At 38.9% G+C, this 27,701-nt stretch overlaps 1 protein-coding gene across 6 annotated transcripts in view; it reads left to right on the top strand.

Moving 5' to 3' along the window:
* The first annotated feature begins 1,855 nt into the window (after positions 1-1,855).
* LOC124143967 (liprin-beta-1-like) overlaps positions 1,856-27,701 on the top strand; it is a 176,472-nt gene continuing 150,626 nt past the window's right edge. For 4 of the 6 annotated variants that reach the window (XM_046513144.2, XM_046513147.2, XM_046513146.2 and 1 more), the window contains exons 1-3: positions 1,856-1,982; positions 7,726-7,835; positions 15,293-15,477. In XM_046513144.2, the coding sequence (XP_046369100.1) occupies positions 7,766-7,835; positions 15,293-15,477 (255 nt within the window). In that variant the 5' untranslated portion in view covers positions 1,856-1,982; positions 7,726-7,765. Of the gene's footprint in view, positions 1,983-2,192; positions 2,212-7,725; positions 7,836-15,292; positions 15,478-24,130; positions 24,351-27,701 lie in introns of those variants that run through there. The other 2 variants (XM_046513142.2, XM_046513148.2) reach the window with 2 other exon arrangements.

Below are 27,701 nucleotides of genomic sequence, written 5' to 3'. Positions count from 1 at the left end.
GCTCCATTTGTATTCTATTTTTGTTGTTGGTAGATATATGTTTTTGAATAAGATAAGTTATTTTCTGGGACTAATTGTCAGTCTGGTATTGTGATGTACATGATCTCTTTCCCGCAGCAGTTTATTCCACACTCATGGTAATGGCAATACACCACAGTTTAAATAAGTGAGTAACTATGGTTTACACCGCTTTAAGCAATCTTCCGGCAATATCACGGCGGGGGACACCAGAAATCATCTTCCCGAGGCAAGAGAGTTAACTGAAAAAAGTCTATAGTCAGTTAACTCTCTTGCCTCGGGAAGATACCAGAAATGGGCTTCACACATTGTACCCATGTGAGGAATCGAACCCTGGCGGACGCTTTAAACACTAGCTAGGCTACCCAACCGCCCTTTAGTCAAAGGGCACCATGATGGTGAGACGCCATTCGATGGAAAACGGACGCCCCAGAGGAATGGTATATAAAACGACATTACAGTGACACCGAAGACTCATTCAAAAATGCACCCTGAGAAGCTGCTAACAGACACAACACGGAGGAGTTCAACAAGACATCCGTGACATTGACAGGAAGCATATTTCATGCCAGATTGTACCTTGTATGTACTGATGAACTCCTGAATGAACTGGTCCGACATCGCCGTGACATCATGCATTTAAAAACCAAATGTTGTTTAACGCCACCATCAGCAATATTCCAGCTATATGACGGCGGTCTGTAAATAATCGAGCCTGGACCAGACAATCCATTGATTGACATCATGAGCATCGTTCCACGCAATTGGAATACAACGACATGCATCAACCAAGTCAGCCAGCCTGACCACCCCATCCCGTTAGTGACCTCTTACGACAAGCATGGGTTGTTGTTACCGTCTGCCCGGAGAGCGGAAGGTGGGGTTCGATCCGGGCCGCGTCATACCAAAAGACATTAAAAGATGGTAAAAGCGGCGTAAAACCACACTCACTCACTCGAACCGAGGCGACTAAATCTACATCATAAATTGATTTAAAAACTGGTACCAAGTGTTCTAAACTTTAAAAAAGCATAACATTGCTTTCACAATTTGTGAAAAAACAGGTTTATATTATTATTATCATCATTATTATTATTATTATTTATTTTGGGGTATTCACACACACACACAAACACACAACAAGTGTGTATGTGTGTGAATGCAATAACGCGTGACTTTAAACCTTTTTGTGGAACAAGCTCAAACGTGCTGTTTAACGGTTTAACTCAGTGAAAACATTGGAGATTAATGTTACGTGATTCTAAATTTTCACATGATAATATAAAATAATATATGTATTTTACAACGAATCCGGTAATTATACATGAATATCAGAAATGGCCGCGACAGAGAACTTGTGAGTACGATGGAAAGAAGTGCTGACATTTATTAAAACAGGACGACGATTCAAGCTGTCACAAAGCAAAATATATGCCTGCACTTCAGGTGACAAAATATTGGATCGCTTTTTTGTCTTCTTTTTATTGCGTAAAGAAATGTTCAAATACTCCGAAACACACATTCACACCAGAACAAATCTACTGTCGAAATACATCGCATCGTATGCAAAGATACACAACCCTTGGAATTCACAAACTCTTCTTTGGGGACTGAAAGAAATTTTACAAAACACAGAACTCAAATATTTCAAAGGGTCTACAAATAAAAATGTGCCCATTTGCACACAGAATATCCAACACAAAGGTTTGAGAACATGCTATTTGTTATAATTGGGTAAAATGTTTTTCTCGTGGTATATGAGATCAGAAAGATTTTTTTTTAGCTCGAGGCAAATTCACCCGAGCGCTCGAACAGGTGCGTGCGGTGTCTTTGTTGACGAAGGTTCAACCACGAGAGGGCGCTCCGAGAAATTGCGCGGATTACAACGTGTTGTGTTGATTTCATGTGTGAAAAGTGACACGCGTACCCACGAAATCCGATCTCTCATATATCTTGCTACACATGTAAGTATATCATATTGCACATGTCAGACGTACAAAACACAGAGCTATAGGTGTATTAGGTATATCAACTTACCAAGATAGTCTATTGCGAAATGTTTTGACACAAGTTTCGGAGATGAGATTTTGACAGTTTTATGACAGATTTCACGCTGGCGTTTTGTCACAGGTTCTTTCTAGTTGCAGTTATTGCTGTCGGACATTAATGAAGTTGGATACAACTCGGTATTTGGTAGGTAACCGCCTAACATCTTATTGAGGTCATTTCTTAAGAAATCCTTTGCTCTCGATAGCTGACAGTGACACATTACTGGGCAAATTCGTTTCTTTCATGTCCGATTAGGCGAGGTGAAATCTTTCGGATGGAGGGATGATAGCTTTTCTTCAGCCGTTCACGACTGAGATACATAATTTGTTCTTATAATAAAGAATATAATTTTTCTTTTTACTTTTCAAGTACGTAGATCTATTTACTATTTTTCTGATTTTCGTGATAATTTATGATTTCGTTGACGGTTTGCATCCCGAGAGAAGCAGGGTAAGACGGACAAGCTTTGTGTCGCCCAAAATGGCTTATTCAGTGTTTGGGTTTTGTAGACAAATACTCCCAAGTTTTTTAAGGGTTTTTATAACTGAGATGAATCTATCATTGGCTTCTGTTGATTTGGGTTTTTATCCATCAGCCATTTGAAAAAAAGTTGCATAACATTAGAGCTGGGACGAGTCTAAATTTACTACACGGGATCCCCTATGCCCGATCCTTCACGGTACCAGCTGTAGGGAGCAAAGTGTTCAATAGGGAATTGTTTTACCAGAGCCCTAGCAAAAAGTACTTCAATATGGTGTAGATTGATCTGATCATGCATACACTGAAGTTGACAGAAACTTTGTCTTTAATCAAATTTATAAAAGTCATAAGGAATGTGCACATAGTCAGAAAGAAATGTGAACTTTAGCCACTTGTAGTGTAACCATGGAATTTTATTGTTATTGTCATTAAACAATATATCACATGACTAACCGCAGGTCCGGGTAGTTCTGTGGGTTCGCAGGTCCTACTCAGGACCCGCCCAACCCGAGTTACCCATCCTAGCTCCATATACCTTTAAAAATTAGTCTGATTTTTTTCAGTTTATTTTTGGTTAGCGTATTTTGGCTCTACAACACGCATGATTGTTTCCTTATCTCAAGACCTGTGTAGAGTAGAAATTAATCATTAATACATGGTACATTAATCACAACACCCAATTGGGGCTTACCCTTATTTTATAAAGATATTGGAAGCACTGGTGGCATAGTAGTCAAAGGTGCTGCAAGTCTCTGTGCAGAGTTGTGTTCCTTAGTTGTACCAGGAACCTGTTTATGGTTCTATCGGCACAACATGTTATAAATTGATTACAGCTGACTGTGGTTTAACCACAGGCTCTCTGTCTGCTGGGGTCCAGACAGAAGTCATCAAAGGCACTGCAATTCTATGTGCAGAGTTGCATCCCCTCAGCGTGCCTGAAACCTATGATCATGAGTTTGAATCCCGGTTCAACTTGATTTTGTTTGTTTGTCTACGCCATACATGTCCTTATTGGTTGAAAGAGGTAAACGTCTAAAATCTGCATTACTTCATACTTTCCTCCCACATGGGGGGACCGCCTCTGTGGTCAAGAGGTAGAGTGTCCGCCCGGAGAGCAAAAGGTCCAGGGTTTGATCCCCAACCAAAAGACTTTAAAAGGTGGTACTTGTTGTTACCCTGTCTGGTGCTCGGCATTAAGGGGGCTGAAACAAGGACTGGTCGGCTCACAGTCCGTAAAGTGTGTCTGAGTGGGGTATTCATGTTAAAACTGCGGCACTGTATCTCAGTGAGCTAGCACTATAAGTCAGCATTAGTCCAGAATAGTACAAGCAGCCACACACAATCACGTTCATGCATGTCGCTATATAAGTGCAATATTCTTGAACGCGACATCAAACCCCATTTCACCTCACCTACATTATGCTGACACACCGTGATATAGCTCAAACACTGTTCAAAGCAGCGTTAAACCTAACTGTAAATTTTGCAGTTGGTGACCTACCAGATTGATAAACATGTTATATTCGCCATAATATATACTACACCACTTTTGTTAGGGATATTTGTTATCTTTCCATGATACCCAAAACTTATTCTCATAATATGTCAAGTGTATGTTTAAGTAGAATTTCATATCTGATTATACCTATCAAAAGTTGAGTAGAATATATTTTCATTCTTTTCTTATGTTACTTTTGCCATATGTTCATTGTATCACTTCCGTTATATGTATCATGGTACATATGCTATCAGACTCCGTTAATCATGAACAGATTGACAGTCCAGTGAACAAGATAAAAAATGTTCATGGTTGAGTTTAAAAAACAGCAGTCTCATTATAATCAGATCTAAGTTCTAAACAAAGACCTGAGGACATCCCATTACGGGTCACGTCAGAACGACCTTTTCGGGAACTTTGACCGATAACTGAAATGACTAACAAGAAGTCGACATCAGCCAATCAGAAAGCAGCCTTGAGCCCTACACCACTCATTTCAACCTGGCGACTTCCATTTCAGACTATGCTTGAAAAATATGTTGACAGTTCTCGATTAAAATTTTGAAAACGAACATTCCGGAATGTCTAATATATGGTTGCAATTGAATGGCAGTGCTTCCCACGTACTGTGCAACGCCTCCTCCGTTTAAATGTTTATACCACGGAAGCGAGAGACGGAATCAATCTCATTAAAATCGGATCTTAGATCTTAGCCAATTTGAATTTAGTGCCGTAAAGTAGATTGGTCATTCCATTGGTCGGTCAGAGTTTGCGCAAGGTCAGTCTGACGTGACCCCTAATGGGATGTCCTCAGATCTTTGTTTAGCGGTAGCAAGAACTGAGGTCTGATTTTAATGAGATTGGATACGGAATCAGTCGTACGGGCCATAACTGTCGTTCGGAATACCCCGTGTTAAGGTTTTCGAGGTTGCGTGATCAGAAAACACATTCCACCTGTCACTTTCATGATCTAGTATGCGAAGTTTTGATTGGTCGGATGAAAGGTTGTTCTGACGTGACCCGTGACGGGATGTCCTCAGATCTTTGTTTAGCGATAGCGAGAACTAAGATCTGAATTTAATGAGATTGAAAAAACAGCAGATAATCATCTTCCGAGGCAAGGGAGTTAACTGACTATAGAAGTCCAGTTTCCTCACTTGACAAAATAGGCTGGATATTCTGAGGTATATTTTGACTGGACTAACGAGTCTATGCATAGTCCAGTCAAAATCGTGCAACGAAATCAACATCTGGTTTGTAGACAACACGTGACTACTGTGCAGATTACTGTCGCGTCCAAGATTTGCAAACTGTGTACTGTCAACTGGGCGTCGGCAGATATTTTCCACATCTTTTCATATTTTTTATCCACATGCCATAATATAATAAATTAGTTGATTTTCGTCGCCTGCGTCACAACCTCTTCACGTCATTGTATTGTTCTCAAACACCATCAGAGGAAAGTCACTTCATGTGTTCTCTTCTTCCTGTGCTTGAGGGGATGTATCATGTAGCCATGAGTACACCATGAGTACACTTCTTGTCATACACATCCATCAACATTGAATGCTCAAAGATGTATTCAACAGTTTAGTAAATATATTAAAATAATATGCCTCCCTGTTCATGTAAAATTATGATAAACTGATTACCAGTATTAGATTTTTATCCTAGTTTTAGATTAATTATGTACTGCACGGGGTTTCTGGTGTAACAGATCTTTCCCATCCCCGGTCGGTTCTTTCCCACACATTACAGGTTCTTTCCCACCCCTGGCCGGTTCTTTCCCATCCCTGGCCGGTTCTTTCCCACCCCTTACCAGTTCTTTCTCACCCCTGGCCGGTTCTTTCCCACCCCTGGCCAGTTCTTTCCCACCCATTACCGGTTCTTTCCCACCCCTGGCCGGTTCTTTCCCACCCCTGGCCGGTTCTTTCCCACCCCTGGCCAGATTTTCCAATCCCTATCAATGTTACATTAATAACTGGTTCGATACTAACCGCTTGCTATGCTTACATCGAGGATTTTACCAAACACATTTCTGAATGGGTGTCCAGTGTGCACAGATGTATAGAATAGAAGCAGAAAAATATATATTGATCCTGATAGCCCGGGGATGAATCCAAATTTACTACCCAGGTACCCAACCCCCTATTACCCGACCCTACCTGGGACCTAACGGAGGGCCTCAAGAGTTGGGTACGAAGTGTCCATTGAGGAATAGTTTTACTGGAGCCCTGGCAAAATGTATTCAGATACATATATAAAATGATCTGGTCATGCATACGCTGAAGTAGACTGAAGCTGTATCTTTACTCAAAACATATATAAGTCAGACAGAATGCGCTTATGGTCAGAAAGATATGCGAACATTAGCAACTTGTAGGTAACCATGACGTTATAGTGGTGAACCTTTCTCATTAAATAATATATCATGTGACTTACCATGGGTCTGCGTCGTCCTGTGGGTACCCGGGTCCTACTCACTACCCACTCGACCCAAGTACCCGAGTTACCCATCCCAGCCCTACATCCTGAGGGACGCGCAGTAATACCTTATCCAACGTAAAGGCGCTCTCAAAATTAGAAATAGAGACCTCGTATTAAAATATTAATATTCGTTAAAAAAAACAGTCAAAAGATCAAAATTTCGTGGTTTATGCTGACAGCCTGAAATGTTTATATACGACAGATATATTTTTCCAGAATTAAATGCCCATAATTAAGGGTGCATATGACACACAAGTGCGTATTATACAAGAATAAATAAGTCTGTGTACATTGATAGATTGGAAGGGGTGCTAATTGGGATTGTTCACTAGCCAATATATTAGCAAATATCGCCATGGGCGCTTATTAGAGCGGGACGCTTATTATGTCGAATACGGTGTTCATTGTACCAAATTCTTGACAAAAATATAAAGGTCCTGTACTTAATTTAAATGAATTATCAAATCTTACAGTACAGTACAGTACAGTACACTGTTTCATTACTAGATACTATATCCTCTAGTGGTCAGAATGTGCTCGGATCTGAGCAGATTGTGGAGTTTCAAGTTACAAAATGACATTCCATTAACAGGCCGGTCCTTATGCAGTGGGGCCTTGGTGTGGTGTATCTTGAGACAGATAACAGAGATCATATTACCAAGCAAAAACCACTGTGTAACAAAGTATAGACAGAACCATCATGTTTCTGTAAGGACCCTTGTAATTAGTAAGTCAAGGTAAAACCTGGCTTGCCTCTTTTACTGTTATCATGATTATCATTATTATAACCATCAGCCTAGTCTGTCTCACAGACCCTGATACAAATATATATCAAATACAGCCCATGCAAGTCTATAATTTTTAGATTACTGCAGTATCAGTATCTGAAAATGAAGAGAGTCACTGGGCTCCTTTTTATTATATTTTTATTAAGATAACTGAACAACTGTTTTTTTATGTACGATATGTTCATTTCAGAGACTAGGTGTTAGTCTACCATCATCCAAGCATCATCATGTTCCCGAGTTAAACATCACCAGCAGCTACCATCACAATATCTTAACATCAGACTGCACTGTAACATCACTAATATCACAATCATTATTACGTAGTCATCATTTATATGTAATTGTAAGAATTTCTTATTTGTTGAAATTACAAGTAAAATATGAAAAGGTCTTGTTTTCTTGCAGTTGGGTTTGACAATGATGAAATAGTTAAGTGCCGAGCATCATGGGAAGTAATATGGAGGCAAGTGATGTCTTGGCTGCTGCTCTTGAACAGATGGACGGCATCATAGCTAGTGAGTTGTCTCCCTTTGTATGTTTTACATTCTTAGTGGGTGTGGATTATAACAGTAACCATTAATGTTCTCAATGCGTAAAGAGGTTTAACTGTAATTTATGACCAGTAAACATGGTGGTGGTGGTGTTTGGAGTAAATGCTTGTGATGGAATGATTGTCTATGGATAAAGAGTCTATGATGTTCGTGATAATAGAATATGGTCCTCTGTGTCACAATGTATTTCCCTTCCTCTCCCCTTCCCTGATCTTCCTGATTTTTTATATTGAGTAGCAGTGTTTGAAATAGGGGTGTCATGATACAGGTACCTCACGATACAATACGTATCTCGATTTTGAGGTCAAGGTAGGATACGTATCTCGATACAGCAGTACCGACCTTTTATGCGTAAATTTAGAAGCAAACTTTTTAATTACATATCACATTCACAATAATATGTTCTCATCACTATCAGTAGATTATTTTGTAAAATAATAATAACTAGAAAAGGTTGATTCTGTTTATTCAAACAAGTGTCAGACACTTTTTCGTATGTGTCAAACTCAGAAAATATGGCATTTCGATTTGAAAAGAAAAATCAATCGATACGCGAACAAACGGATACCTATTTTAATCAGATTTCGTATCGATATAAATTTACATGTATCTCATATCGTGTGAATTATCTACTGATGCATCGGTACAATCGGTGAATCGTGACATCCCTAGTTTGAAATAATAACCCAACAAGACAGTTGGGCAGGTGACCCTTAAGAGTTTCCTGCCCATCTTCAAAGTTACCTGTCCTCATTCAGACATTATTATATTAAAAATTCACAAAAATTAAGAGACAAATCACATCTTGATTCCATTGAAATAATGCAAACAATTGAGATCCACATGGAGTTGTAATAAAACGGAATATGTAAGTAGTCTTAAAATTATCTGCCAGACAGTCGTCCAGGTGGAGGAAAATTTCATGCAGCCCGACAGAAAAGTAACCAACCGCGGGAAGGTAGGCGGGCAGGCGGGAAGGTAGACGGGCAGGCGGACAGGCAGTTATTTCGGACACTGTTCAGTTGTTTTAGGAAAGAAATTAATCAAGCTGAGTGATGATGACTGACAAATTTTCTTTATTGTGGTAGTCTTAAAGCAGACAAAATTTTCCAGATTTTTGATTGTGCTAAAACTTGATTGCCATTAACCCACAATACATGCATTGTGTTCTTTAAAGCCATTTTGATCTGTATCTGCAGCAAGAAGATGCGAGTAGTCAGTGTTCGATATTAACTGGGGCCCTTGAGAATTGCTGTTGTAGCATTTACACCTAAGAACCCTTTAAATCTAGAATCTTGATATTAAAGGCACTGGACATCAACCGTTCTGAAACTTTATTAACAATAGGCTCGAGCTTGCTCTGCTCTGCTCGCCTTATTCTAATAATAGTTTCTCTGCTCCAGTGACCACACCGCGAGTTTGCTTATCACGTGACAGGACTTTTGTCTTGTTTGTAAACAAACACCCTCAGAACAGACGGGCCGAATGCAAGCCTTTCGATGCGCTTTACATATTGTTTTGCATAATTATATAGATATACTATTACAACTGCAACAGTGGCTGCATGACAATATAGCTTTACATAACTAAGTGACCATAGCGCTAGCTCTCTGAAGGGCTTTGACAGCATGTTGGGATAAATATACAAATGAACAGTTTTTCATGTTTTAGAATACTTTCTCTGTGAAAGTTATGTTTACTAAATGTGTAGACTTATTTAATAATAAAATGAAAAAGATGAAAAAACATGAATGGACTGTGCAAGATGTAATGTAGACTAATATCTCGTCTCTGAAATAAACATATTTTACAGAAAAAAAACAGTTGTTAAATTATAGTTATTAAACATAATAAAAAGGAGCCCCGAGACTTTCTTCATTTCCCGGTACTGCAGTAATCTAGACTTGCCAAACATTATAGACTTGCATGGGCTGTTTTGGATATATTTGTTTCAGGTTCTGTATTACTAGATGTAAAGGTGTGACAGAGGTACTAGACTGGCCTCAAGTAACCCTGGGTAGTAGATGGGCTTCATACATCCGAGGCATATTTATATTGTAATCTAGGCTTTGATAAACTCCAGCTTCTAATCTAATCAAGCTGGCAATTAGTATTTTGTTGCTCATCCGTAGGAAAAAAATGCAAGTTTTCATTTCAATTTGCATGAAAATAGGGGACAATGGCAAGACAATAGGGAACTCCAGGCATAAAAACGAGACCCAGGCATAAACATGTTAAAATGGGGGACCAAGGTTTGAAAATCAGATATGCAAGCAAGAAAATGGAATCCCTGGCATGACACAACCTAGGTTGTATGTATACTGATTATGCATAATTTATAACAGGAAGTGATGTAATGCACTTTGCCTATCTCACTAAATCAAAAGAGCATCGACGTTTTATAAATGATACATCAACAATGTGGAACAAATAACAACAAACAATATGTCTATGACAGATTTAGTATGTCAGTTCACGTGCGACAATATGATGGATTATTAATTAACGCAATAAGATCCGGTTCGTTTCATGTCTCCATGTTTTTCTAACTTCCCAAATGCCAATCAAAGACTTGGTAATAAATGACTTCTGTCTTTTTGGCTGGAATGTGGATGGCCTAACTCAATGACTTGGTTACACGACACAATGCATCATTATTCATCATATCAATCACTGGATTGTCTGGGGCGGTCGTGTAGCCTAGTGGTTAAAGCGTTCGCTCGTCACGCCGAAGACCCGGGTTCGATTCCCGACATGGGTACAATGTGTGAAGCCCATTTCTGGTGTCCCCCGCCATGATATTGCTGGAATATTGCTAAAAGCGGCGTAAAACCATACTCACTCACTCACTCTAACTTCCCAAATGCCAATCAAAGACTTGGTAATAAATGACTTGTCTTTTGGGCTGGAATGTGGATTGCCAGACTCGATGACTTGGTTACCTGACACAATGCAACATTATTCATCATAACACTCACTGGATTGTCTGTCCAGACTTAATTATTACAGGCCTTAATATACCGTATTTTCTTGAGTATAGTGCGGACTATTTTACAAAAAAACACAGCTGTGTAGAAGGGAGTGCGCATTATACACGCCATAATGAGTTTTGATGTCCCCCCCCCCCTTTGTCTTGTTTGTAAACAAACACCTTCAGAACAGACGGGCCAAATGCAAGCCTTTCGATGCGCTTTACATATTGTTTTGTATAATTATATAGATATACTATTACAACTGCAACAGTGGGTGCATGACAATATAGCTTTACATATCTAAGTGACCATAGCGCTAGCTCTCTGAAGGGCTTTGACAGCATGTTGGGATAAATATACAAATGAACAGTTTTTCATGTTTTAGATTACTTTCTCTGTGAAAGTTATCTTTATCTTAACGTGTAGACTTAATTATATCAATCACTGGATTGATGTTTACCCCCCCCCCCAACGTAAAGACATTACCCGTGAGCACGTAACACCGGAAATACCTTGTCATCAAATCCGTACTGAAGTACGCAAATTAATCATGTAATTACACTGGTTATAAAAAGTGTTCATTGTATATCTGGACTTATATTTGTAACTTATTTCATTAATTTTATTCAAATTTCCTTTTAATATTGTTTTAATTAATTTCGGCGAAATCGTGTGTGAAGAGATCGGGAGATTGCACAACTCACTGTTATTAACAGCAACCACGGTCAGATTACCGCTATTGACGCCTTGAAACAAACTTTAGTTGACAGAGAATGGATACATATATCATAAATGCCATACTTTGATTCATTAAAAGTCATATTTGTTGTAGTTTGACAGTTCTATGTCAACATGTACTTCTTGCGATCACATGCGCAGGAGCCTCGACTAGACTAGTGAAATTGTTCCATGTGAAAAATATAACTGGCAATAGCGATCAGTTGCACCAAAGTGCTAAGCTTAGGGTTATTATTATTTTAAATATATTTAGTAAAAGCTGCAACTAAAATAACATGATATTGGGATATATTATTCCTGATACAAAAATAGTTTCATATACAATTTTTCCCGATCCTTGCATCAAAATCCTTTTAAAGTTATATCACTGGGTAAGTTTTATCCGAATCACTGGTAGATTCCAAGAAAACGTGTGTACAGCTGATTGCTGTTTCCAGCTTAGTTTACGAGAAAATACACAAGGTCATCTTAATCCCTAGATGTAAAACAATGCCTAGCAGAACAAAAAATACGATTTAGACGGTAAATCAACATGTCTGGTGATTTTTTTATCTCACATTTCAAATTTGTACTTTCCAAGTTTCTTATCACCCGAACGTTCGTTTACCGGAATTTGCTGAAGGGGAATGGTGTAATTTTTTTCTGGGCATAATAATTATATTCAACAAAACATTTTTCCAAAATACTGAATCCGCTAGAGGGGGATGCGCATTATACTTGGGTGCGCACAATACTCAAGAAAATACGGTAATTGGAATACTGCAGTTTAAACGCTAACGAATAATTGTCATTTCAAAAGTAACAAATTCACTGCCAGCTCCTTACTTTTGTCCAAACAAGGAACCAGATACACAAAACAAAAAGTCAGTGTGTTTTTGACATTCTGGGATGTGACCAGTGAAGATCCAGGGTAGAATAGGTCTTCAGCAACCTATTCTGGCTGTAGGTCACTATGCTTGTCATAAGAGGCGACTAACGGCATCAGGTGGTCAGGCTTGCTGACTTGGTTGATGCATGTCATCTTATTCCAATTCCGTAGATGCTCATGATCTCAATGACTGGATTGTCTGGTCCAGACTTGATTATTTTTAAAGACCCCTGTTATATAGCTAGAATATTGCTGAATGCGGCGTTAAACAACAAAGAAACAAACAAACATACTGGGATGTAGTTGTTACCATGGTAACATGCAGCACCTTACTTAGAGCAGCCTCTGAATCCTTACCCAGTCTGTGTTCCATCACTGGTGTGAGATCGACATCACATGCTGTGTAAATCAGCAGTGTAGCTGGTTAACAAATGACGAAAATCAGAAAAAAGCCACGAAAATACAGCACAGTATTCAATGCATCCAATGATTCTTGGTCCATTGTTGTGAACAATCCGTATTTTTTCTGTGTTTATATCAGTGTTCCTGGGGAGCAATATAAGCCACCTGTACTCTTGTCAAAAGCAGTTTCCCTCATCCCTGTCCGGTTATACTTATGCGGGTTTTAAAGCAACACACATGTCCAGTAAACGCTAATGCATCGGCTGTACACGGAAAGTAAATAATCTCCATCGCTAAGGGCATGTTGAATACTTACATGTTTTACATGAATTTCATAACATAATTTTATTAGAGGTATGAAAGATCTCTGTCTCTTACAAAATGACTCGTCATGATATCGCTGTAATATTGCCGATGTGATGTAAAATTCTAACTCACTCACTCTTACAATTTGAAGTTTTGCGTGGATCGATGCTCATGATGTTAATCACTGGATTGTCTTGTCCAGACTCGATTATTTACAGACCGCCGTCATATGGAATATTGCTGAGTGTGGTGTTAAACAACAAACCAACCAACCAACTACAATTTGAAGTTAATACCATAATGTTTATTGACTATATGCATGTCATAATTAAGAATTTAACGTTTGATCAGTAGCTTTGCTTGACTCTGATATCCAGACCCTTCAGTGATGCTTTGATGTGTAGGAAGATTTGATTATTTATCCAGATGTGGATAGGGACCCAAGTGGCCCAGTCATCTGAGGTCACTCAAAATGCTGGGCAGAGTTGCATCCCTTAGACGTATCAGGAATGTAAGATCGTAGGTTCATAACATGATTCCCCCTGATAATGTTTCTAGCGTTATTTTTTCATTTCGAAAATTGGTGGCATAAATTATTTTTACATACTTAGCTACATGTTTTAGATTTTGTGCGTCCTGTCGTCAATGGGGACAAGTTTCTGAGAAACTACATGAAAGTTTGCTTTCTTGTATGAGATACTTCTCTAGACGTTTTTATCATTAATATTTTATTCACTACTATATACAAAATACTATTATGCCCCATGGCGGGGGAATGTGATAACTCTGTTTTCTTGTTACTAATGTCCTTTTGATTTTCATTTGCCTCGGGATAACGCTGTTATCGCACGCTGTAATTCCTGTCTTCAATGGGGACAAGTTTCCTGAGAAACTACATGAAAGTTTGCTTTCTTGTATGAGATACTTCTCTAGACGTTTTTATCATTAATATTTTATTCACTACTATGTACAAAATACTATTATGCCCCATGGCGGGGGAATGTGATAACGCTGTTTTCTTGTTACTAATGTCCTTTTGATTTTCATTTGCCTCGGGATAACGCTGTTATCGCACGCTGTAATATCTTGTAAACAGAATCAGTTGAATGATCTCACTGTGCAACATTTAAGTAAGATAACATTGCGATAGGTTTCAGAGAGCTTCGAGAATAGCTCTTTATAACAGTTGAAGTTTTTGTCGGAAGTCAGTCTTGCCAGCAAGTGGTCCAGAGGCTCAGCAACAAGTGTTCAGATATCATTCAGATTGAATGAGATAGAGGAATTTATAAATTATTGTCACATCTATTGTAACAATGCAGAAGTCATCTCTCCATTCGTGCCACAACAACTGATATCAATTCCCAAATGTCGGCAAGTTAACGCCAAGATATTTGTGCATCCCTGTCGCCAGTGTCCAATCAGAGCAAGCCTTCAGTACAGCTGGGTTAACCATAAAAAAGTTGGGGTTGATTGGGTAGCCTAGTGGTTAAGACGTTAGCTCGTCACGTTACGCCGATGACCCAGATTCGATTCCCCACATTGGTACAATGTGTAAAGCCCATTTTCCAGTGTCCACCACGAAATTTCATGAATATTGCTAAAAGCGGCGTAAAAAACATACTCATAATAAAGTAGAGATCAAATGTATAAGGTATATAACTGTAGATAAGCTGATCTTACAGATAAGCCGTGGTATTGACTTGACCCTTGAAATATGTAAGAACATTGTGTGCCCCGTACATAAACCGGACCAGGAAATGAAAGGCAGCAACACATCGCTAAGTCAGGCTACAAGACTACTGGTGCTTGCAGATAAGATAATATAAGATGAAAAACAATGTAATTATATTGAAAAAGTCGTTATAATTTCTAATAAAGATTTAACAAACCAGTCTTCCACTCCCCTAATGTGGGAAGCTGTTTCTGTTGTCTTTTTTTACCTCATGATAATAATGTTGCCATCAACAGCGAGACGCCATTTTGTGAATCGGTGTATATGGAATTATGGACCCGTGAGAGATTATACCTGAAAGTCCCCAGGACTCAGAAACAGACAAACCCTGGTAACTCCATGCATAGGTGTATCCTTCTGCAACATTTGTTTCCACCATTAATTTCTTTTATCTTGTTTTTAGGCACCAAATTTGATTTTCATCTGAACGGATCGTCAGAAACCAACGGAGACTCCTGGTTGACAGATAAGCACTCCATGGAGAAGAGTTCTACACCCTTACTGGAAGATTTAAGAAAGACAACGGATAACATTTCAGTTGATTCCTCATCCTCAGAGGTCAATGTCAGGGTCACGTCAAGGTCACAGGTAGGGTCTCCTCACTTTAGCATTTAGATCTGCTTCAAGTATGTTAATATTTAGACTTATGTACCTATCACTGTATTACCCCATTTTGCATTCGGGTCCCGACAACCTCGGCTAAACCTTTATGGGAAATAAATCAGTTACCAGCTCATCTTCCAAGCCTAGGTTTTCAAATGTGTCATTTCTAAACCCGTCTTTTACATTTCAGTTGTAAACCTAGGTTTTACAATTGATGTTCTATGAACTGGCCTTTTTGATCTGGATACAATGTTGATTTTTGATTGGTTAAAAGTCACAGTCGTTTTTTACGTGAAAATTCCATGGCATGAATTGAACCTGCAACAACCCATATCGTGTTAAGTTTTGTAACCCACTTAGCCACCAGGGCAGGTTGTTCAATTTTACATGTCGTGACTTCAGTTGTGTCCATGCTGCATATGTTTTTTCTCACGCAAGCTTTGATTGAATTCCATTTTTTCTTGACTCACTTTATTGTATAACTATAAGGTATCAAATTTTTTATATATTTTTTCTGGTATTTCTTGCTTTTAAATGGTTCATAAGTTGGATAAAATACTTGTCGCTTTTTCCCTCGCTTACAGTTTCACATTTTCAAACCAAACCTCTGAATAGTGTTATTAGGGCTGCAACGAATATACTATGAGGTGAATACAATTCATATCACGAATATAGGGTAACGAATATGAACATAATAACAAGTCAGTAGTTGATGTATTATTTGTTACATTCAGTGAAACATCAACAACATAAATTATTTGAAATGGTTTGTTAATTATTAATATTATACATTTATATACTACACTTATCCAGGTACTAGTATCTGCTCAAATGCCACAATGACCAGTGACCACAATACTGTTAAATTAAATATTATAAGAGTGTTGTCTTTGAAGAAATCTATGCATATAATATGTTCTTATGGATATTTTATGTACAGGGTATCTAAATATTCTAATTCAATTCATGAATGGATACGGTTCGATTCACCGAATACGCGAGTGAATCGTAACAGCCTAGTGTTTATCCTTAACATGTTGGAAACTTTGGAACACAGTAGAATCTTGGCACCACAGAATTCTCAACTGTCGTGATGCTTGGTATCTTTTAGTATGTTCATCACACTAACAATTTGGAAAGCCGATACGTATCTTCACATGTCAGAATAGGAACACAAGGCCCTGAACTGAAACAGTATTGTGAGTTTACACGACATGGGCAACACACAAACAGATACAAAGTAGAAACCTGAAACAATCAGAATTTAATCAGAATTATTTTACCAGAATTCTACTCATTGGTTAAAAAATATCCAATGGACCGGACCCAAAGGAGTCGTAAAATACTGAATACCCCCAAAACAGTACCAGGTATCCATAACATTTGAGTAAATACTCATTCTACCATGAATTTGTAATTTACTTGATTCTGATTGGTCAATCAGAGGCTATTACATCACAATAAACCCCCTCTGATTGAAACAGCTGGTTTGACGGCCGCTTCACCACGGAAGCTAATATTCGTAGAATGGTACTATTTTCAGTCATTGTCGGTAGGCGTATTTAAATAATCATATCTGCAATTACAGGTTACAAAATGCACAGATGCGGTTAATACAATATACAAAGGATGTGTGGCAATACATTTTGTGCAGAAAAACACGACAAATCAACAAAGGGAATGTATTTACGTTTTGGAGACAACAGAGAGCTTGGAATTTTGGCGCTTTTCTATATATGACTGTGACGTCATATCTTTTGCGTCACAATGAGCGGCATGACGTCATAATGGTGACGTGCGATGTAGAGCGAAAGCCTTGCAAAGCTTGCTTTGTTTTCTTTACGGATGCCCACCTCATGTTAGCTTACCAAGTTGCCGTGCTTATATGCTTCCAATGCCTGTCACATGTTCGATTGAAGTATTACGGTATAAACAAACTGCTTGAGGATATACAGCACCATATTTTTTTTTTGGTGATTCCTTAATTCAGATCGATAACGCACTCAAAACACTGAACTCAACCCATGACGCTTCACTCAGTATATTTGCTAACACCAAAGAGTTCGCATTTTATTTAGTCATGGTAGAATGGAGATAAACATACTGTGTTTTCAATGTAGAGCTAGGTTACCTGTAGATTTAACCCCGCTAAATTGAACATTTGAAACCTCACGCTGCGCGTTCGGTTCCAAATTCAATTTAGCTGGGTTAAATCTACAGGTAACCTAGCTCTACATTGAAAACACAGTATGTTTATCTCCTAAATGGCTGCAATAATTATCTGATCCTGATTCTTGGCCCAGAAGTGCACAGTGGACAGTCATCCCAGGGTTGGAAACTAACAGTTTTTGTCCGCTAGTCCTTATAATGATAACATATACCGGTAGCAAAACCCTTAACATTGACCAATTTCTACTAGTCCTTAGGATACCTTTACCATTGGGCAGTTTGGTAAGGACTACAGGACTAGTGCCATTTCTATCACTGCATCTATGGTGCTGTAGAGTTGTGTCCCTTAATCAGGCGGAAACATGACTGTGGTCGAATCCCGATTATCTCTGATTGTTTCTAGGTTTGGCAGCACCATACCCTCGTGGGTTTCACCGGAATGGTAAATGTCAGGACCAGCATTACTTTGGGCTTTCCTCCAACATTAAGCTGACACGCTGCGATATGACTGGAATACTGTTAAAAGCGGCGGTAAACCCAACTCACGCACTCACTCTTGGCCAAGAAGGGTGTGAATATGATTAGCAGGGTATCCAAGCCTGTATGTTGTCTGTTTGCTGTCATATAATTCTTGTTTGTCAGACTTCAGTATTAGATTTATTCCTCAAAGGCCCCCTAGCTTCTAATGTTGTTTTGCTATAAGCCAGAACTATTAGAAGCCCATACATTTTCACAAGGAGCCAAATTCGAAATGACATATTTTTTCACTCATACTCCAGACATGATAGAAGCAGTCTGTGCCAAACACTTTTGGGTCTGCTAGCCAAACTTGGCTCTTAGCATACTGTTAGTACATTTTAGTAATGTCACATATTTTAGCAGAAACTACCAGACCATACAGAAGTTTACTAGACTCAGGCTTCAGACCATGGCTAAACTCAGACTGTAAAGTAATATTGTCTCATCAGCACATTAATCACATTGTTGTTGTGTCATGTCATGTTCAGCAGAAGTTCGTGTTATGTTAATTAGTTCTTAGGTGTATAGTGTCGTTAACCGGAAGTCTTGTAACATGCATTGCGCCTCGTTTTCACTCGTTAATTAAAGGTGCAGCTAGAAGTGTGTCATCTGGTGTCTCTGTCCGTCGTATCGATGTCCTAGTCTAGTCTTTCATCTTGTATTGCGTCTTGACCAATGATGAATACATGTATATAGAACCTATACACTACAGGTCATAAGCATGGATTTGATGACCAAATCTTAAAGTGTAGGAATTAGATTGATATTTGCTTAATTAATTGAGTGTCGTTCCTGTATGAAGTGCCTGGTTGACAAGCGGAGTCTAAACCTGACAGCTGTGTGTCTATATTTGCTGGTTGTTTAAGCACAGTGTGGTTGAAGACACTGTTTAGAGGATCTCATGAGCAGTTCGTCTACCCGCCTATGTTATATACTACTCAAAATAAGATAAGAACACCTGATTTTTTCGTATTACTATAGTTAATCTGTCATATCATGGGAAAACCTTCATATTACTATAGTTAATCTGTCGTGTCATTGGAAAACCTGATTTTACTCCCAATAAGATAAATACACCCGATTCTTTCATATTAATGTACCAGGTAATCTTAATCCCTGGATATAAAACAATGCCTAGCTGAACAAAAAATACAATTTAAACGGTAAATCAACATGTCTGGTGATTTTTTATCTCAAATTTTGAATTTGTACTGACAAAGTTTCTCATCACCCGTTCGTTTGCCGGACTTCGCTGAAGGGGTACGGTGTAAAAAATTTCTGCGCATAATATTCAAATTTCTATTTTTCCAAAATATTGAATCCGCTAGAGGGGGGTGCGCATTATACATGGGTGCGCACTATACTCAAGAAAATACGGTAGTTAATCTGTCATGTTATGTCAAGTCTCTGTGACTTGGTTGACTGGGTGTCATTGTAGTCCCCACAGCACTAGATGTTGCTCACAATATCAATCACTGGATTGTCTGGTCTAGAATGGTGATTAGTTGTCATATTGCTGGAATACTGCTGAGCGTGCATTACACAAGTCAAACCAACAAAGAAGTTTGTTTGGTGGTGGTATGTTAGGGATGATTTCGCTGTATCCAAGCTGCACCAGAGCAGGTAAAACATTGCTAGTACCGGTAACTTGTATTGCCAGGATGCACCCAGTGCAGATAACATTTCCCGACACAAATGCATGGCAGCAGTTAGTTTTGATAACAGTTGAAAACTTATTCTTAGAGAACTGACTGCAAATCTTTTGAATTCAGGAAACAAAAGTTCATGAAAATAGTGAAATAAACAGGTCTGAATGCAGTGAACTTGCAGAACTAATTCTTCACAATTACCACTAGAAATCACTCATGAGGTTACAATCACAACAAACAGACACTTTGAAACTTCATTTTGAGGTAGTTTACTAGATATCATGATGTGAAAAGCCATATTAAGATTTACCCAAAATAAAATACTGGAGCACATTCTCAAGTTGATTTTCTCTTTGAATTTATTTAATATTCAAAATAACTGAAAATACAGTGTTTCATTTTATGATAAACTGGTGCAGCCAATATTTTGGTGGTGCACCCTGATTAACTTACTTGGTTGCACCTGGTGCAGGTGGTAAGATAGAGGGGGCACGGGTGGCCCAGTCGTCTAAGGCGCCGTGATTCGCTGTGCAGAGTTGCGTCCCTTGACACGCCAGAAACCTTGGATTGTGGGTTCGAATCCTGGTTTGCCCCGATTATGTTTCTAGGTTTGTCAGCACCAAACCCGTGCTCGTGGGTTTCACCGAAGTGGTAAACGTCTGAGACCTGCATCACTTCGGGCTTTCCTCCCACATTAAGCTGACACGCCGCGATATAACTGGAATACTGTTAAAAGCAGCGTTAAACCCAACTCACTCACTTACTGGTAAGACAGAATGAAACCCTACCCTGGATGTCTCTGACCTATGTACTTAGGCCTGCAACATTTACTACCCTGATAAGGAACACAAGAGGAGGCCCTAGACTCAATGGCCTGAAATCCATCATACCCTCAGGTAGGGCTGGCTATCGATATAAATCTTGGAGATCGATAATCATTAACTATATAATAACAATCCATTATCAATAAATATCAGAGAAGTAACTTTGTGCAAATATGCAAAAAGCCCAGAGACAAACAACATATTTCACGTCACGGATGAGTACTGGTGAGTGGTGGCACATTTATGCAGTGACTACTTGGTGGACATTTAAGATATAACAAAATCAGTTGCTTGCCGTCTTCGGCAATGGTAAAAAACAAAGTCTGCTTTGGTAAGTTAAAACTTTATTTCATCACAATAGTTTTTGTAAGATATTATCGATGACAAAATTTTCATTTTGATAATCGTTAATATTTCTTCCCATCGAAGATAATTCTGATTATCAATCTTTGTAGCCAGCCCTACCCTCAGCATAACATCAGACGAACTGACTCGGGCTAGTGACAATTTGTGTCCATGTTGATTGAGTCACCTATGATGGTGGGGAGGGAGGGGGGGGGCACGGTTGGCACGGGGGGCCCAGTCGTCTAAGGCGCCGCGATTCGCTATGCAGAGTTGCATCACTTGGACACACCAGAAACCTATGAGTGTGGGTTCGAATCCCGGTTCACCCCAATTATGTTTCTTGATTTGTCATACCCGTGCTCGTGGGTTTCACCGGAGTGGTAAACGTCTGAGACCTGCATCACTTTGGGCTTTCCTCACACATTAAGCTGACACGCCGTGACATACTGTTAAAAGCGGCGTTAAACCCAACTCACTCACTCACCTATGACAGACATTGTCATTAAATCGTGGCACCAGTCACTGTTGACTAATGATGTATTTTGTCACGAGTGTGCAATGGCGTGTACAGGTACAGTAATCTCTATGGATATTGGAAGAAGTATTGATATATTCTAATGCCCACAATCCAGAACCTTTGTGATGAGATTGTTACTGTTGGCATCGTAAAGAATAATTGATATGAAATGTGATGGTTTATGGACTGGTTGGATTTCAACTTTTTATTATTGATGCATCACTAAACATGCTAATCATGTTTTGTTACTGTCTACTATCATTTTCGTCATGTGTTATTTAAAGAAAATTGATTAGCTTTCTACTAACTAATCCATTCACAAGAATTCCTCTGTGACATTTTATTGACAAGCGTAATCAGAATAACTTCGTCTTATCTCATAGGAAGCTTACTAACAAATGTTCTGCTTACCGTAACATTTTATTGGTGTCTGTTCGAAGATATCTTTTCAGGATTATCACAGGTGTTTCTTGTGCCAAGAGGCAGAGGTATGGTAGAAGTCTGGTGCCTTGGCCTGTTAACCATTTAGATGCTGAGTTTTATATAATATGTAGGTGATATTTTTGAAACAATTTATTTGTTTTGGCTTTTAAAGGCAAAGTCCTGTGTGGGTACTCTAATGAAAGCATTTTTTCTCTTCTTTCAAACAAATCCCCACTCATCATACTTCAAACAATTGTGATCAATTTGGTTCATATGTTTTTTAACAAACAACCATCATGTGGGTACTCACATGAAAGGAAATTTCTTGTAGATTCAAATAAATACTCATTCTTTATGCTTTGGTCCATTTAATAACTTTATTATCACTTAATATGAAAAGACTTTTGCCTCCAGTGGTGTGAAGGTTAATTGATGACAGACATGTTCAGGCTGTAGGCCATCCCAATAGGATCTGATGGTAGCCAGCTACATAAACACGAGCACAACCACTTCATTATCCAAACCCCACTCAACTGGGATGTTTTCTGCTGGTTTTTCAGTCGCCCAGCGGTAGTTTTATAAGCTTCATATGCTGGGCCGGACCAGAGTGTGTGCCTCGCTTGTACCAGGAATTACACTGTTGCGGAAAATCATACTGGTGACTATTCAACGCTCATTCCATGGATTAACTTCATGCTCTGAAGAGCTTGTGATATGGCTGTGTTTTTGTGAGAGCAATTATCGTCAAATAATTCCAGATGCTAAAGTACGAGGTTGTTATTTCATGATCCATGTCGTACATCATCAGTCGGTACATTTAGTGCTTGTTCGGACCCTTGACAACAATTTTCAGTTTTGAAGTGAAGTTACCTTAACTTCCTTGTGGCTTCATTTTTGAAATGACTGCTTTTCAATAATAACTTGTACTGCCAGTTAAAGTGTTCATCTAACTTTCAGGAACAAGAGTAGTTGTCAGTGTATATGTTTTTCATATATTTGATAAAATGGAGACTTTAGAAATATACCTACTTGACAGTAGGACTGTGTTGTGTCGGAAGGGAGCCCAAGAGATGATATTTACAAACTGTTGAAGAAAGGTTCCGTATGGAAAGTTCTGATCACTAATGTGTTTCCCCGCATTTCACATCGTGAGTGACATTTGTGATCGACAAGCACCTGCTATTTATCAAGATTTTCCTGCAGCTAACACCCTACTGTTTCCATGTTAGCCAACTATCACAATATCGGCTACGGGAGCTCAGCCCAGACTTGGAGCAGTGTCCTGTACAGAGATTATTTGAAAAAGACGCTAATCTCAGATTAATCATAATCGGATTCCAGTTATTTGATTTTTAAATTAAGATCCAATTTTGTTGGTTCTTAATCTGGTTGGTGAAAATATAGAAAGGCTAAATATGTGTTTATTGTGATATAAATCACTTTTTGTAATCTTGGTTGAAAACCAATTGACGGGTGGTGTGTGAAATTGGTTTTACATCATTGTGTTTCTGGAGAGGATTTTGCAAGTTTGAAGTTGCAGAAGATCAAATGTTATTCAGGTAACACTTCGACAGATAGCTGGGATTCCACAGTTCACCTGTGTTTGGACCTTCGTTTGGCTTAACTAAACAGTAGCCGCTTCAGTCTCCACGAGAGGACGGGGATATTTTCGTCAAATAAACTTCCTACTTGCAACATGTGCACTGTCTATAAATACATCAGCTGAAATTGCCATCAGCTTTGGAGGACTTGTTAATCGATGTGCCTTGAATTTTACGAGCCGATACCCATCTTTGAAGAGTGACTTACCGTTTTTTAACATGTGGAATCAAAGAGGTGAACTTATATTGGATAAGCAGATACATGGCAGGAGATGATTCTTGAGATAACCTTCAAAGATTGACGACATCTGGATATTCTTGACTTTCGGTGCCGACCAGAATATCAAGTGCTCCCAAAGCAGTTATAGCTGTTGTTCAAAACTTTGTGGCTTTGTTCTGTTAGAAACTGAAATAATATATAATATATTTTTTGTTTCCATTTCGAATGAAAGTACAAATATATAAGTTCCTGCTCTCTTCCGAAGCATCCCTTAAGCACAAGGTGAATCAATTTCAGATGTCTACTACGCAACATTAAACATGGTGTTGCAATTGCTACTTTCAAAACCCAACTGGCTTAGCTAAACATTTAGAGTAAACGTATCTGTATTTGACAACGAGTGATTCTGGCAATCTGAGGCTTGATGACGTAAACTTAGGCCAGGTACCTCTCAGCGATACAGTTAGACCACCCTTGACAACTCTGTAAACAAATAGATCACAGCAGCAGGGACCCACAGCCATGGATTACAGAGGTTACCATGACTACAATTACCTGTTTTATCAGACATTACCACGGCGACGAAGAGAGGTAAGGCAATGTTTTTTTGTTTCCACAGTATCAGCAACAAGTTGTATATTTGGTTTAGCCATTATGCTCATGGTAGCTGGCAAGTCGAGGAACCTTTCGCTGTCAAATCCATCATTTGTGCAAGTGAAGACGTTTTTATTGCAATCATATTTTCATGCCTTGAAACTGTGTTTTTGTGTAGGTTACATAGTGACTAAAAAAACATTCTTGTCTTAATTTCAGCCAACCAAAAACGTGAATAACGTTTCTTAGTTCCAAAATGATTTTCTGGAATTTTGGTAGTTATTGCCAAAATGTGTTTCAGGTTTAAGCTTGATAAAACCTGTTGCATATTATTGGCTTGGGTATTTCATTAAAAAAAAAAAACGAGGTTATTGCAAAATATCAAAATAATTTGATGACTGGATAACTGCTATCATTGCACGAAGCTTTCCTGCTCTATTCAAGAGTGCTGTATGAAGGCAGGTTAGGACATTATCAGATACAGCAGATATGGCTTACGTTAAGACTGCAATCAGTCTGCTTGTTACATTTGATCATCTGATTAAATAATATTCTAAATAATTCCACTTCCTTTCAGGTGTGGGGTGATCGGTAGTGATCGGTAGTGGTTAAAGCATTTGCTCATCACGGCGAAGACCCGGGTTCTATTCCCGACATAGGTACAATGTGTGAAGCCCGTTTGTGGTGTCCCCCGCCATAATATTGCTGGAATATTGCTAAAAGTGGCGTAACACCATACTCACTCACTCCTGTCAAGACTTTCTGGAATTAACTTTCTTCAGAAATGTTGCCCAAAGCCTTTGTCCTTCAATGTGTGCAGCAATAGTAACTAACATTTTTATCCCATTTTTATCATCAACCATGACGTTGCTGTGAGAGGCAACTATGCTTGTCATAAGAGGCAACTAACGGGATTGGGTGGTCAGGCTCTCTGACTTTGTTGATGAATGTCATTGTATCCCAATTGCGTGGATTGATGCTCATGATGTCAATCACTGGAATGTCTGGTCCAGATTCAATTATTTTCAGACCACCATCATGTAGCTGGAATTTAGCTGAGTGCGGTGTTAAACAACAAACAAACAAATAAACAAACAAACAGACAAACATAAAATGGCTTCAACAGCCATGTATGCAAATTGTTTGCAATCACTCTCCATTTTTTTCCTTATTTTTCTTGTCGTAAAAGGCGACTAAGGGGATTGGGTGGTCAGGCTCGCTGACTTGGTTGAAGCATGTCATCGATCCCAATTGGGTGGATCGATGCCCATGATATCAATCACTGGATTGTCTGGTCCAGACTCGTTTATTAACAGACTGTCGTCATTTAGCTGGATTATTGAATATTGCTGAGTGCGGCGTAAAACAACAAACCAACCAACCAACCTTATTTTTCTTTTTTTGATGCAATATTTTGTGTCAGACAGAACTCTCTCAATCATATAAAGTAAGATAGGCTGTCTCATCCAGGGCATCCAGTGATTACTGACTGCCACTTGTATGTGTATACAAAAATAAAAGTTAGCAAACCAGTAGAGCTATTTCGCAGGTGGTTGCCGGAACAAACTTGTTGTTTTTCACTGTGGCCAGTACTGCTATAAGTGTATGTTTCTGTATTGGATTAACACCCTGTAACGATAGAAACTGACCTGGAAAGTCCACTACCCTAAAGAGTTAAAACATCAAGTGAAGCCTGAGCCTTCAGGATATCTCGGGGACATAGACAAACTGACACTGGCTAGCAGGCTGGTGTTAATTTCTATTCCCAACCTGACATTGTATTTGTGTGATAAATATCTGTTGCAGTAATTAAGTGGTTGGTGGTATGAGCCAACAAGATTCCAGTCAGGCTGTCAACTCGTCAGTCCTGTCACACTCTCGGGAGTAGTTCTAATAAACTGGTTGAAATCTATTGATAAAACTTATGATTATGGTAGGAACAACGGCAACAGCAACAACAACAATAATAATGATAATAATAATAACAGCAAAAATAATTGACATTTGTTATGAGAACAGTACTACAATATTATAGGTTCCTGATCCTATACATTTTTTTCCACCCGTGAAGATTCCGGGGTAGAATTGGTCTTCAGCAACCCATGCTTGCTGTAAAAGGTGACTATGATTGTCGTAAAAGGGGACTAACTGGATCGGGTGGTCAGGCTCGCTGACTTGGTTGATGCATGTCATCGATCCCAATTGTGTGGATCGATGCTCATGATGTCAATCACTAGATTGTCTGGTCCAGACCCGATTATTTACAGACCGCCATCATATAGCTGGAATATTGCTGAGTGCGGCGTTAAACAACAAACAAGCAAACAACAATATTATAACCTGGTCAGTATGTGCACTTGAGTTTCATTCTCAATTTCCTGGGGTGTATACTACGTACAAACATCAATATGATCATGAATAGAATTTTTTCAGTGTCTTATTGCAAGTATATGAATTGTCCTTAATAGTTGTGCATCTTGATCTTCTTCATCCTTGGGTATCCCATGTTTTATATTCTTGTTCTGATACAAGTACCCTGAAATCATTCTCTTCCACAGCTTGGTTTGATTCCGAGTCAAATGGACACTTTCGGATGTGCACTCAAATAGTTTGCAAATGATTCCGTAACATATGATTGGCTAGCCAAACAAGTTTTTTGTTGAATTGTTTTTAGGACAAGCCCACAGACAGACTGTTTTCTGATTGGCTGATGATAGAATGTTTGGACTGATGTGTTGCAATACTGTGCTGAATGATGTCACTGCTGTGATACTGTTGTCTCTAAAAAAAAATTGTCTGTTAATGATAAAATATGCCGTCTATGAAGTTGTTATTGTTGATCTATTTATTATTAGAATTGACCAAAGACCCCCTGTCATAAAATGGACTTGTCCGACATTGCTGACGTCGAATTCTATCAGGGAGTCATCATTATTTAAAAACCGGTAAAATGTTTAAATCTTGTACATTTTATTAACATCCTTAAAGAGGCTGTACATAATATTGATATCTTACATAAGAAATAAACAACGCCCCTCATGGTGTTATTCTTCCTGCAATGTTATATTGTATGATAAACAACTCCCACTCGTCAGTGTGCACACGCCTCATGGTTTATTCTCCCTGCAGTGTTTTATTGTAAGCTTAAAACTAGGTGTGCACACTTTGAGTTCTTAACATTTATGCCTCCAGAAATTCAAAATATATTGGGGGCAAGGGTGGCGCCACGATTCGCTGTGCAGAGTTGCGTCCCTTGGGCACGCCAGAAACCTATGATTGTGGGTTCGAATCCTGGTTCACCCAGATTATGTTTCTAGGTTTGTCAGCACCATACCCATGCTCTGGGTT

The sequence above is a fragment of the Haliotis rufescens genome, unplaced genomic scaffold (genome assembly GCF_023055435.1).
Source record: "Haliotis rufescens isolate VD_foot unplaced genomic scaffold, xgHalRufe1.0.p SCAF_6, whole genome shotgun sequence".
Classification (NCBI taxonomy): domain Eukaryota; kingdom Metazoa; phylum Mollusca; class Gastropoda; order Lepetellida; family Haliotidae; genus Haliotis; species Haliotis rufescens.
This window is presented reverse-complemented; position numbering and strand designations above follow the sequence as displayed.